The sequence below is a fragment of the Pristis pectinata genome, chromosome 31 (assembly GCF_009764475.1).
Source record: "Pristis pectinata isolate sPriPec2 chromosome 31, sPriPec2.1.pri, whole genome shotgun sequence".
NCBI classification, from domain to species: Eukaryota; Metazoa; Chordata; class Chondrichthyes; order Rhinopristiformes; family Pristidae; genus Pristis; species Pristis pectinata.
Genome location: NC_067435.1, coordinates 20,386,144 through 20,400,311, shown reverse-complemented (window position 1 = coordinate 20,400,311; position 14,168 = coordinate 20,386,144). Strand labels below are relative to the sequence as shown.

The 14,168-nt window shown below is 46.6% G+C and overlaps 1 protein-coding gene across 1 annotated transcript in view; it reads right to left on the bottom strand.

The window, feature by feature from the left end:
- Positions 1 to 14,168, bottom strand: part of pkn1a (protein kinase N1a) — a 176,893-nt gene that overhangs the window by 18,927 nt on the left and 143,798 nt on the right. The window contains exons 19-20 of the mRNA XM_052042083.1: positions 11,825 to 11,967; positions 3,449 to 3,556 (exon numbers count right to left, since the gene is read on the bottom strand). Coding sequence (XP_051898043.1) covers positions 3,449 to 3,556; positions 11,825 to 11,967 — 251 coding nt within the window. The remainder of the gene's footprint in view (positions 1 to 3,448; positions 3,557 to 11,824; positions 11,968 to 14,168) is intronic.

Genomic DNA, 14,168 nt, shown 5'->3' with positions numbered 1-14,168 from the left:
TTCATGCACAAGCACTCCCAAGTCCCTCTGCACAACAGCATGCTGCAATCTTTCACCATTTAAATAATAATCTGATCTTCTACTTTTCCTTCCAAAGTGGATGACCTCACATTTACCAACATTGTACTCCATCTGCCAGACCCTTGCCCACTCACTTAACCTACCTATATCTCTCCATAGACTCTCCACATCCTCTGCACTATTTGGCTTTCCACTCAATTTAGTGTCAGCAACAAAATTAGATACACTACACTTGGTCCCCTCTTCCAATCATTAATGCATATCATGAACAGTTGCAGGCCCAGCACTGACCCCTGCGGCACCCCGCTCACCACTGATTGCCGCCAACTCCACGTATCCTCATCTTATGGATGTCTTTTATGCGGCACCTTATCGAACGCCTTCTGGAAAACCAAGTATACAACATCCACCTGTCCCCCTCTATCCACTGCACTCATTATAGCCTCAAAGAGCTCCAGTAATTTTGTCAAACAGGACCTACCCTTCCTGAATCCATGCTGCGTCTGCCTGTGTCTATCCCGACATCTTGCTATTTCTTCCTCAATGATGGTTTCAAGCATTTTCCCGACTACAGACGTTAAGCTAACTGGCCTATAGTTACCTGCCTTTTGCCTACATCCTTTTTTAAACATTGGCATGACATTCGCTGTCTTCCAATTGACCAGGACTAGCCCAGAATCCAGAGAATTTCGGTAAATTATCACAAACATGTCTACTATAACTTCCACCATTTCCGTCAGTATCTTGGGATGCATCCCATCAGGACCAGGGGACTTCTCTACCTTGAGCCCCACTAGTTTGCTCATCACTGCCTCTTTAGTGACAGCGATTGTATCGAGGTTCTCACCTCCTGAGAGGCCGAGATTATAGTAAACCTGCTCTCCAAGCTTTGCACACCCCATTTAGAAGTCAGTGGGTTGTATCTGCTTCAGAACTGTTCCACTGCTATTCATTTCACTGTTTCTCTGCCTCTTAATCTCAAATATCAATGCAATGTTTGTTTTTAGTTTGCTGGCTTTCAAATTTTATTTGGCTGCTAGTTGTACCTGACAACACTTCTGCATTATATTGATGGATGGTGAACTGATTTTGTAGAGCATCACTGTGTTAACCTTGCTGTCAGTGAAACTTTATCCCCACCTCGAGTGAAGGGTGTAGAGAGATCCTTATTGATGAATCTGATCTTTCCACCAAGAAAATATGAAGGTTTAGGCAGCTGGAATCAAGCGAATCCCTTGAGTATAAGGGATGTAGGAGCACATTTAAGAAGGAAATTAGTAGGGCAAAAATGGGACATCGGATATCCTTGGCAGATAAAGTAAAGGAGAATCCCAAAAGATTCTATCAGCATATTTAGAGTAAAACTAGGTCCCGTTAAGGATCAGCGTGGAGCCATGCAAGATGGGTGAGGTGTTAAAGGAATACTTCTCACCTGTATTTATCATGGAGAAGGTCATGGTAGTGAGCAAGTTCAAGGAAAAGAACAATGATATCCTAAAACATATTGATATTACAAAAGAGGTGTTGGAATTCTTGAAGTGCATAAAGGTGGATGAATCCCCAGGGCCTGACCAGGTGGTGTATCCTAGGAAGTTCTGAGAAGCAAGAAAGGAGATTGCTGGGGCGCTGACAGAGATATTTATATCTTCATTAACCACAGTTGAGGTACAGGAAGACTGGAGGATGGCTAACGTTGTGCTTTTTTAAGCAGGGCAGCAAGGACAACCCAGGGAACTACAGGCCGCTGAGCCTAACATCAGTGGCGAGTAAGTTACTAGAGGGGATTCTAAGAGACGAGATCTACCTGCATTTGGAAAGGCAAGGACTGATTAGAGTTATAGATTTATGCAGCGTGGAAACGGGTCCTGAAGCCAAACTGGTCCATGACGACCAAAATGTCCCATTTGCCCGCATTTGCCCCACATCCCTCTAAACCTTTCCTATCCACGTACCTGTCCAAATGTAAGCAATATAATTAAGGATAGTCAGCACCACTAGTCTGTTGAAAATGACGTCTCACGAATTTGACTGACTTATTTGAAGAGGTGACCAAGAGGATTGATGAGGCAGAGCGGTAGATGTTATCTACAAGGCCTGTGACAAGATCCTGCGGGGTAGATTGGTCTGGAAGGTTAGATCGCATGGGATCAGGAGTGAGTTAGCCAATTAGATACAAAATTGGCTTGGTGGAAGGAGTCAGAGGGTAGTGGAGGGTTCTTATGCTGATTGGAGGCCTGAGACCAGTGGTGTTCCGCAGGGATCGGTGCGGGGACCCTGTGATTTGTCATCTATATTAACGATTTGGATGAAAATGTAGGCACAAGAGTCTGCTGATGCTGGAATCTGCTGGAGGAACTCAGAGGGTCGAGCAGCATCGGATGCAGAGTTTTGAGCTGAAATGTCAACAGTTCCTTTCTTGCCACAGACGTTGGATGAGAATGTAGGTGGCATGAGTGTAAGTTTGTGGATGGCACCAAAATTGGTGGCATGTTGGAGGGTGAAGGTTGTCTATGGTTACTACAGCATTGAGATCAACGGGGAAAGTGGGCCAGGGAATGGCAGTGGAATCTAACAAAGTGTGAAGTGATGCATTTTGGGAAGTTAAACTAGGGCAGGAGTTATACAGCGACTGACAGGACCCTGGGGAGTGTTGCAGAACAGAGAGACCTCGGGGTCTCTCATAGTTCATAGCACATAGAACATAGTTCCCTGAAAGTGGTGACACAGGTAGACAGTGTGGTGAAGGTGGCGCATGGCATTGAGTCCAAGAGTTGGGGATTCCTGTTACAGTCATACAAAATGTTGGTTAGACTGCACAGAGTATTGTGTGCAGGTCTGGTCACCCAGCTATAGGAGGGACATGATAAGCTAGAGAGGGTACAGAAAAGATTCATGGGGATATTGCCTGGACTGAGGGTTGAGTTATAAGGAGAGACTGGATAGACTGGGACCCTTTTCCCTGGAGTGAAGGAGGCTGAGGGTGGACTTTATGAGTGGCAGAGATAGGGTAGATGGTCACAGTCTTTCTCCTAGGGTAGGGAAGTCTAAAACAAGAGGGCATGGGTTAAAATGAGAGGGGAAAGATTTAAAGGGCATCCGGGGGCAAGCTTTGCACAGAGGATGGTGGATTTGTTGAACAAGCTGCCATGGGAAATGGTAGAGGTAGATACAACTACAACATGACAAAAACACACTTGGACAGGTATATGGATAGGAATGGGATTAGCTTAGATGTGTACCTTGGTTAGAATGAACAAGTTGGGGCCTGTATTTTGAGACTATATTTTGGACAATCAACCAGTCGTTCTCCCCAATAAAGCTCTGTACCCTTTACCAATTACAATATTCTAGTAACTCCTCCCTCATTGAACTAGCATGATGCTAACATTATCAATTCACATAAAGGTGTGATAGATCGATCACTTACCCTTCTCATTATGGCAATGGCTTCTGAAGACAGGAATCGAGGGTATCGAACCTCATCATTGACAATGCTGTCAAATACTTCCTCTTCATCATCTCCAGGGAATGGTGACTATAAAACAGAGCGAAACTCAGTACTTTTAACCATAGCTCTATCAAAAGAATTCACAATTACTGAGTTACAGAGTCATAGTGCAAGGAAACAGGCCCTTCGGCCCACTAGATATATGCTGACCATTAGGTGCCTACCTACACTCATTCCATTTTCCAGCACATGGCCTGCAGCTTTTATACCTTGGCCATTGTGGTAAGAGTCTTTCCTCCACCACCCTTCAGATGGTGTGAAAGATTCCAACCATTCTTCAAGTGAAAAAAACTCCCCCTGCAGATTCCCTCTGAACCTCCTCCCTTACCTTAACCCTATGCACTTGTGTTTGATACCTCTGCTATGGGGAAAAGTTTCCTCTATCTATCCATCCACCCCCCTCACCATTTTCTACAGCTCTAATAGGGCCCCCACAATCTCCTAAGCTCCAAAGAAAACAGACCCATCTGATCCATCTTGGTGAATCTCCTCTGCACCCTCTGCAGTGCAGTCACATCCTTCATGTGGTGTGGAGACCAGAGCTGCACACAGTCCTCCAGGTGTGACCTAAACAATGTTTTGTAAAGTTGTTTCATAACCTTCCTGCTCTTATATCCTTTATCTTGGCTAATGGAGTATTCCGTAAGCTTTCCTAATACTTTACCTACCCAAGCTGCCACCTTCAGGGATCCTCTGTCCCTCAGTGCTCCCCACTGCTCTGTTTCAGTCCTAGCCTTACTCGACCTCCCACAACACATCAGTTCACGCCGCAGGGTTACAGTATCTGACACGGCTTTGTCCACCCTACCAACCTGCACCCTGCTGTGGTCTCTGACACGGCTTTGTCCACCCTACCAACCTGCACCCTGCCGTGGTCTCTGACCACCCTTCTCACTTTTAACAACAACACAAATTTTTGTGTGATCTGCAAATCACGCTACTCTGTCGTTAATGTCTCTAACAAACTGCAAGGAGCCCAGCGGTGATCCCCGTGGTTTCACAGAACAACCCACCACCATCACCTTCTGTCCTCTATTAACAAACCAATTTTTGATCAAATTGCCAACTTGCCTTGATGTTAGTCTCACCGGCCTGCAATTACCCGAATTATCTTGAATAAAGTTAGCACATTTGCTGTGCTTTACCATCTGACACTTCACCTGTGGTCAACAAATGTCTAAATGTCTCCATCGGAGCCCCTTGCCTCCCCTTCAGTAGCTTGGGATACATCATCTCACTGGGCCCCATGGATTTATCCATCTTTAGGCCCACTGACGGCAACCAGCTGCTCCTTTGTACAATAACCTAATCACGTGACCTACATGGTGGCTGACATCCATCAGTGGAGTGCAAACACGGGCCATCTTTTGATTCGCCAAACATGACCCACCTTTTGATTTGCCGTTGTGCCAGTATGGGATTTGACAAAAGACCGAACTGTAATCGCCCAGTGACGTTAGACATCGGCATCTACTGCCCCAGTCATGGGAGAAACCAGATGATGACACACAATTCAACACAAGCCGAGCAGTCGGCAAGTTTCTGGCACCCCAAGGAACCAACTTTATAAAGCCAGGCTCTGTCCCTTTGATGAATGGGATCGACTGGGGACAGCCCGGCCGCCCCGACACTAACATCCCTTTGAAATCTGAAATTAAAACCTGACTGCTGGAAGTACTCAGAACTCAATCAGATTCGGTAGATAGAGGACCAGTTAATGTTTCAGATCAATGAGCTTTTATGAGAACTGTTAATGTTAGAAAACAAATATATTTTAGGGTGCAAAGAAGGGGAAAGGCTGGGGAGAATGAAGGGAAAGCAGAGATCTCGCTGTCACAGATAGTGTTGGGCGAGTGAAGGGGGAGGTGCACACAGAGCGAGATGAGTGCAGAGCAGAGAGAAAAGGTACAAAATAAATGTTGTATCTGTGATGTACAAAACAAAGCAGATGCTGGAAATACCCAACAGGTCAGGCAGCAAAGGACAGAAAACAATGGAGTTAATGCTACAGGCTGACGCCCTTGCGTTGGCCGGTTCTGATCAGAGGCAGGGTGTGTAGGTGGAGGGATGGAAGCTTGTGACCAGTGTGCACCAGAGGGGTTGGTGCCTGGACATTCACTGCTATACTCATCAAAGATCTGGACATAAATGTGGCAGGTATGATTTGTAAGCTTGCAGATGACACAGAAAGTCTGTAGTATTGCTGGTAGTGAGTTGGCTATCTGTAGGTTACAGTCGGTAAGATGGGGTGAGCAACAACACATACAGCTTAATGCTGACGAGTACACGGTGATGCACTGTGAAGACTACCAAGGGTAGGGCAGAGGTACAAATCCAAGCATGCCCGAGATGGCAATGAAGGCACACAGGATACTTGACTTCATTAGCCAGGACACAGAACATAAGAGCAGGAAAGTTATGGTACAACTTTACAGGCCACAGCTGGAGCACTGTGCACGGTTCTGTTCACCACACTGTGGGAAGCTGTTGTACCGGAGAGGGTGCAGAGATTCAGCCGCACGTTGCCTGGGAGGGAACATTGTCATTATGAGGAAGGACCAGATGGAGGGATATAAAATGAAGAGGCACATAGATAGGGGAGATGGTACAAAACTTTCCCCCTTAGCAGAGGTATCTAAAAGTAGGGGAAGAGTTTAGAGGGGAGCTGAGGAAGAACTCTTTCACCCAGAGGGTGGATGGAATCTGGAACACGCTGCCTGAGGGGGTGGTGGAGGTGCAGGCAGAGACTCTCACAACAGTTGAGTATCCAGATGAGCACCTGAATCGGCATCACATAGAAAGCAATGGACCAAGTCCAGTAAATGGGATTAGTGTAGTTAGGTGCAGTGGTCAGCATGGACAAGATGGGCCAAAGGGCCTGTTTCTGTAATGACTGTACCTGTCTGGAGGAGGTGCAGGTGGAAGGAAATGACAGCAGAGGAGAGGGAAAAGGTAAATAAAACAGTGCTGGATCAGTGATCTACATAACAATGCAGATGCTGGAAATACGAAACGAGAATGTTGGAGACCTCCAACAGCTCACACCGACTCAGTGACAGAGGGATGGAGTTAACGTTACAGGGTGATGACCTTACGTTAGAACTGTCCCGTTCGCATTAACTGGAAAATCAGTTATCCACAATTTTGAAATCAATGTTGAGCCTCGAGAAGGTCAAAGTACAGCAGGTCGGAGTGGGAGTGGGACGGAGAAGTGACAGACAGCTGAGAGGTCAAGGTCACGCCTGCCGAATGAACCGAGTTTCCTCCAAAGCAGTCACCCATTCAGTTTTTGGTTGCTCCAATAAAAAGAGCTCACATTATGAGCTCCGTGCAAAACATTAAACTGGGAGAAGTGGAAGAGGATTGCTGCTTCAGCTGGAAGGTGTGTCCTTGGGTCCCTGGACGGTGGGGTGGGAAGGTCAGGACAGAGAGAATCCCATCCTTGCTCTGGGTGGGGGAGAGAGAGCGAGGCAAACATGGTTGGGAGTCCTGTCAACTATGGTAAACTGGAAAGCAGGGTTAAGGAAAGAGAAAGACACCTCAATGCGGAAGACCAATAATCAGACGTTACAATAGATCTGTAGAAACTGAGAATGGAATGGAATCCTGACTGGAAGCAGAAAGAAAATCAGAAAGTGCTGGAAAAACTCAGCAGGGCCGGCAGCATCTATGGGAAAAGAAACCTTCGAGATCTTCATCAGACGTGGGAAAGAGAGAAGATGGAGAGGGACGTGTGGAACAAAGGTAGCGTCTGTGGGAGAACCTATCGAAATGGCAGCAGTTACCAGCACATCCAGCATCCCGGTGTGTGCAATGTGTCGTTTATGGTAAAGTGCTGGGATCTGCCCAGCAGGCTAGACTAGTTGGGTAAGGAAAACTGAACCAACATGATATAAAAACAGAAAATGAAAAATGCTGGAAAAACTCAGCAGGTCAGGCAGCATCTGTGGAGAGGAAAACAGTTAATGTTTTATCAGACCGGAGAAAGGGAGAAATGTTAGACTGGGTAGCAGTAAAGGTAGGAGAGGGCGAAGGGTGGGCCAGAGGGTATTTCTCTGACAGAGGGAAGGTGGGATCAGACACTACGATGCGTAATTTGTCACTGATGTGGTTCTGGTAAACCGGACATGCCCAGCGTCAGACTGTACACAGAGAGGGGGGAAGAGAACGGCAGGTGGATATGGTTCTAAAGTTAATTTGATAGGCTGCAATGTGGCCGGTGGAAGATGAAGTGTTGTTCTGGACTAACTTCTGGCCAAAGATAGCACCAAGGTAAGGGTGGCAAAAGAAGAGCTCAATGTGTTGTCACGCCCTGAGTTCATTGAGTTGGGGAGATAACGCAATGAATGATCAGAAAGTTGAAGATCAGAGGCCCAGTGAAAATACAGCAGTGGGTGGGACACTGGGGAGAGAGGATTAAAACTCAAAAACTGGTGAAGTCTGCAGTCTTTGAAGCTTGAAAAGAGCACAAATAACAGAGCCACTGCCTCACAGTACCAGATGTTCAATCCTGCCCTTGGGTGCAGTTTGTGTGGAATTTGCATGTTTTTCTGTGGTGTGGGTTTCCTCCGGGAGCTCTGGTTTCCTCCCACATCCCAAAGACATGCAGTTTGATAGGTTAATTGGCTGCTGTGAATTGCCTCTGGTGTGTGGGGCAGTGGGAGAATTGAGGGGAAGTTGATGGGAATGTGGGGAGAATAAAATGGGACTAGTGTGGACTAGGTGTAGATGGGTGGTTGATGGCTGGTGCAGAGTCGATGGGCCAAAGGGCCTGTTTTCCTGCTGTTTCTCTCTCTGTGACTCCATGAAAAGTCTTTAGTTGAACACCAATGTGCAAAAGATGAAGTGGAATCACAGACCAGCACGGTTTTGAGATGGAGTGCGTGAGAGGGAGCGGTCAAACGGACGCATCATCTCCACCCCACCACAGGCAATCTTTTTGTTTTACCCATTCCCACCTTCCCTGCTCTTCAAAACTATTTTAATTTCCAACTTTTCACAGTTTTGATGAAAGCTCGTCAAAAATTGTTGACCATTTCTCGCTCTGACGTGTCACCTGACCTGCTGAGTATTTCCAGCATTTTCGGTTTTTACCAGGGTAAATATTGATTTAGCCAAAGTCTAAATTGGAAAAGCTTCCCAAAAATAAACTGTTCGGAGCAGCCGGCGGCATTCAGGGAGGAGGAAGTGAAGACTCAGGACAAATGTACAGCAGTTACAGTAAAAAAGGGACCTTCCAATTCCAGAGGCCCAGATACCCAGAACAGTATAGCACTGGACAGGCCATTCGCCCACCATGTTGTGCCAATCTTGATGCCAATTTATACTGTGTCCTCCTCCTGTGTATCATCCACATCCCGCCATTCCCTTCATATTCATGAATCTATCTAAAAGCCTCTTAAACTCCACCAAACTGCCCTCTCCCACCACTACCCCCCGTGACCCACTCCAGGCACCTACCATTCACTGTGTTAAAAAAAAAACTTGCCTCTCATGTCACCTTTAAACTTCCCCCCCCCACCCCCAATCTTAAAAGCATGTCCTCTGGTGTTAGATATTTCTACCCTAGAGAACAGATTCTGACTGTCCACCCTAAACTGTGCCTCTCATAGGTTTAAAACTTCTCTCGGGTCTCCCCTCAGCATCAGACGCTCCAGGGAGACAGCTCATACCCTGTAATCAGGCAGCATCCTGGTGAACATCCTCTGCACCCTCCCCACATCCTTCCTATAATGGGGTGACCAGAACTGCACACAATCCTCCAACTGTGGTCTGACTAAAGTTTTATGTGGCTGCAGCATGACTTCCTGACTCTTGTACTCAACGCCCCGACCAATGAAGGCAAGCGTGCCGTACGTCTTCTCTACCACCATATTCACTTGTGTAGCCACTTTCAGTGAACTATGGACCTGGACCCCAAGACCCCTCTGGCCCTCAACGCTATTTAGGGGCCTACCATTGACTGTACACTTTCTCCTTTCATTTGACCTCCCAAAGTGCAACACTTCACACTTGCTCGGATTAAACTCCATCTGCCACTTCTCTGCCACTGATCTATATCTGCTGTGTTCTTCGATAGTCCTTTACACCATTCACAACTCCACGAATCTTGGCGTCATCTGCAAACTTGTTAACCCACACATCGACATTTTCATCCAAATCATTGATATACATCACACACAACAGAGGTCCCAACACCGATCCTTGCAGAATACCACTGGTCACAGACCTCCAGCCATCCACCCCTACTCTCTGTCTTCTATGGGGAAGCCAGTTCTGAATCCAAACTCGCAATTCACCCTGGATCCCAGGCATCTTTATCTTCTGAATCAACCTACCATCAGGGACCTTGCCAAATGCCTTACTGAATGCCATGTAGATAACGGTCACTGCCTTACCCTCATCAAGCAGCTCTGTCACCTCCTCAAAAAACTCAATCAAGTTTGAAAGGCATGACCCGCCCCACACAGAGCCGTGCTGACTGTTCCTAAGCAGGCCATGCCTTTCCAGGGCAAGGTAAAACAGTAAATCTGACAGATACCCCACCCCCACCACCGCAGAAACCCCAAATCTGACAGATACCACCCCCACCACCACAGAAACCCCAAATCTGACAGATATCCCCCACCACCACAGAAACCCCAAATCTGACAGATACGCCCCCCCCACCACAGAAAACCTGAGCGAGGACAGAAGATACAGAAGTGAAATTAAAATGGAAAGTAGAAAAGCGAAGAGGATGCATGAAAAAATTACCAGTCGATAAAATGAAGGGAACCTGAAAACATCCCGCAATTCTGAGAAGAGAAAGAGGTTTAGAAAGGAGAGGATGGGGGCTGAACACACGTAGAAGCTCCGAATGAATGCACGGCGTGCGTCTGTCATCCTGGAAGAGTGGTGGAGTGCGGGGAACCGCGGCCTCACAGCTCCATGACCCAGCTTCTCCCCAGGGACTTTGCACATTCTTCCTGTGACTGGGCAAGTTTCCCGGGTACTCTGGCGTCCTCCCACATCCTAAAGGATGTGTGGGTTGGTAAGGTAATTGGTCTGGTATATAGTGACGGGGTGGTTGTGGGGAGGGAAACTGATCGTAACGTAAGGAGAACAGAACACTGGGGAAATTAGTGATGAGCAAGTTATGTACTTGCCATCTTTCTCAATAATGAATCTATAACAGACATCTGTCCATTATACTGTGGTTACAGATGTCAACGGTACGTAATCATGTAGCATTGCTCTACCAGAGTGTTACTGTTCAATAATTGGGTGATACTTAAATGCCACTTAATCCAAACCCTGGCTAGTACAGTGATTCCTTACTGGACAAGGCAGAACTCTGGAATTCTCACTGGGCCACTTCTTAACTTTACGCAAGGAGGTTGCTGAAGTAAATGAAGGTGGTCAGGCTGAGAAGACTCCATTAATGAATTCAAGCAATAAGGTCCTGGACTGAAATGACATCTTTGACTTATTTCTGACTCCAGCCACCAGGCCACTACTTCCCTGGGGTCCTCTGCTCCACGGGGGAACATTACGCTGGCATTATTCTCCCACCTCTTCACTGGCATCCAGGACATTTTGATCCAGGCTGGAATGTTATCTGGGAAAACCCAAACTGAGGAATGACAGGTAGCTGACAGAGCCAACCAAACTGTTTCTATGCAAAGAGCAGGCAATTTGCAGAGTTACTTGGAACAGCTTAGCACTGGATGTGAGACAGGTGAGAGTGGGTTGGGATGGAGGAGAATTCGGTATCACATTTGGAACGGGCAGGACCCACTGAGTAAGTGCGACCACTGAGAGCAACCGGTTGTAACCACATTTGACATCCATGATAACGGAAATTGCAGAAAACATCATCAGCTCAACAGCTCTAGTGGAAGATACTTGCAAACCAATAAATCTTTGTCTAGTGCACACTTCTTGAAGTTGACCATGGTTGAGGATATTTACTGCTGACCGCACACATCCTTCTCTACTCCACATGAAACTTGAATCAGCCTCGTGTATTTTCAGTGGGGGAAGATGCCGTACCAAGGGTACAAAGGGTGGAGGTCCATAGTTCTGTATTAATCAATCACTCTTGATCTGTCTTTAGCTTATCCCACCCAGCACTGTGATTGTGGAACACGATGTGATTATGTGCAGTTGACATCTGTACCAATGGTGTACTGAACAAACACCTGCAATAGATTCATTAGCCAGGACGATGCTCAGTAAGTAACTTCCTCACTCCCCTCATAAATGTAAAATTTTATTAATTTATTCCATGTGCTAACAACCTTGAACACTCACCTCTCCCACCAACATCTCATAGATAAGGACACCGAGTCCCCACCAATCTACAGCCCGTGTGTAGGATGTGTCTGTCAGAACCTCAGGAGCAAGGAACTCAGGAGTACCACAGAAAGTGCTTGTCCGTTCTCCATAGCCCATGCCTACAGTGAAAAAAACAGGTGCTCTGAACCTTTGCTGTTGCACAATTTAAACCGAACATATTGAAGAATTCACCATGAGGAGCAGAAATATACCAAACGTCATTAGCCTGTATGGAATTAAGAAAAGGTTCATCAATAAAAAGCTGCAGACGGGAGATGTCTCATTGGTCTCGACAGTGGATAAATCTCCAGGGCTGCTATGGGAAAAGTTTGCTGAAGCCCAGAGGGGAGATAGCCAAAATAAAGAGGTGGGGGGGGGGGAGGGGGGAAGACATCTCCACCATTGTAACAACTTATGATTCCCTGACCCCACTGCCTCATCTTTACCATGGACGTCCAGTCCTAGACACTTCCAATCCCCATCAGGAAGGCTTTAGGTCTCTCCGTTCTTTTATACAACATAGACCCAACCGGTTCCCCTCTACTGACAGCCTCCTCCCCCTGGCAGAACCTGTTCTTACCCCGAACAACTGCTCCTTTGATTCCACCCACTTCCTACAAATCAAAGGTGTCGCCATGGGCACTTGCTCAGGCCCCAGCTATGCCCGTCTCATTAGGCAGAGAGAAAGAGATACAGCATGAATACAGCACTTTTGTTGGCTACATAGAGAAATCTTTAAATCAAACCTACCCAGGCACCACTCCCCAACTCTTCCTCCCCAACTCCGACGACTGCATTGGTGCTGCTTCCTGCACCCGTGCAGAACTTGTCAATTTCATCAACTTCACAACCAACTTCCACTCCTGTCTCAATTCACTTGGTCCATCTCCCACACCTCTCTCCCCTTTCTTGATCTCTCCGTCTCCATCTCAGCAGATGTACTGTCCACCGACACTTACTACAAGCCCACTGGCAGCATCGGCAGATCAAGTGATTAAGAAGGCAGATGGGATACTGGCCTCATTAGTGGAGGCACTGAATACAAGAACAGGGAGGTTATGCTCCAACTTTATAAAACATTGGTCAGACCTCAGCTGCAGCACTGTGTTCAGTTCTGGTCATCACAGTATATTTAACTTTATATTCTCATGATTTAGTACATGATTTTGTATATTTCACAATCTTCATTGCTCTTAGGGGAATGACTCCAACTTCTCCAGCCTTTCAGAGTAACCTAAGTCCCTCGTCCTGATTTCATTCTCGACTTGGTAGTGTCTACAGAAAGGGAGAAGGATCAATCGTTGATGACAACACTCAACAGGAAGAGGAGTCATTTCAAGGGGAATGAAAACAGACTGGCAATTAGAACAGTTTATAAGCAATGGGAAATTTGAGGAGGAGCTGGTTCAGGTTCAGACTCAAAATACGTGCAATAGAAGATAGAAGAGTTCAAAACTGAGCCGGAATCAAGCAGAAGGGAGAAAGTGGAGGATTGAAAGTGGACCGTGGAGGGGTCGAGGACTGCCGGGGGGGGGGGGGGGGGGGGGGGGGAACGATGAGGACGGGAAGTAGTATAAAAGGGAACTCTAACGTGGTTTGTTTTTTTAAAAAATTATAAAGGGGTAGTCAAAGGAAGAATGAAGGTAGTTTAGGACCATAGCAAAACTCTAGAAAAACTTTCACAGCTGTACAAAAGGTGACTTTCTATCCCTACACTAAATGATGCTATCAATGTTATAACAAAGGAGGTGGCAGAGAAATTGTGATTAGAATGAAAACCAAAGGACAGTGGTTAAAATACTGTCAGCTCTCCAGCAGAAATATTCCCAGGTCAGGCGATGCACAGATGGGGTTGAAGGAGGATGAACATAGCAGAGGTCTGATTTTCCTTGTGTAGGGGAGCGGTGACAGAGGACGGTGATATAGCTTACAGACACGTTCAACAACAAGATAAAGCCAGTCAGTCAGCTGGAAGGTGACGGTTGGGTTATTTTAAACAGCCATGATCAGGGACAAAATTAATTGTCACTAAGGAGGACTGACCCAGTGCTGAATTCAAGGGATCAACAATGTCAGAGGCCAAAGACGGGAAGGTCAGACTGGGAGTGGGAAGGCAAATTAAAGTAACAGGCAACTGAGAGCAGTCCATAAGGATAGCCTCAAGTATCCAGTTGCCTGTCACTTTAATTCACCATCCCACCTGAAAGCTTGGATCATCCTTGCAAACTTCTTCCAGTTGCCTGAAACGTTCCTTTGCCAGACAACTCCTGTTCTGATCACCCAGTCTTTGAGCCACCGTGTTTCAATGAAGCTCAAGGAA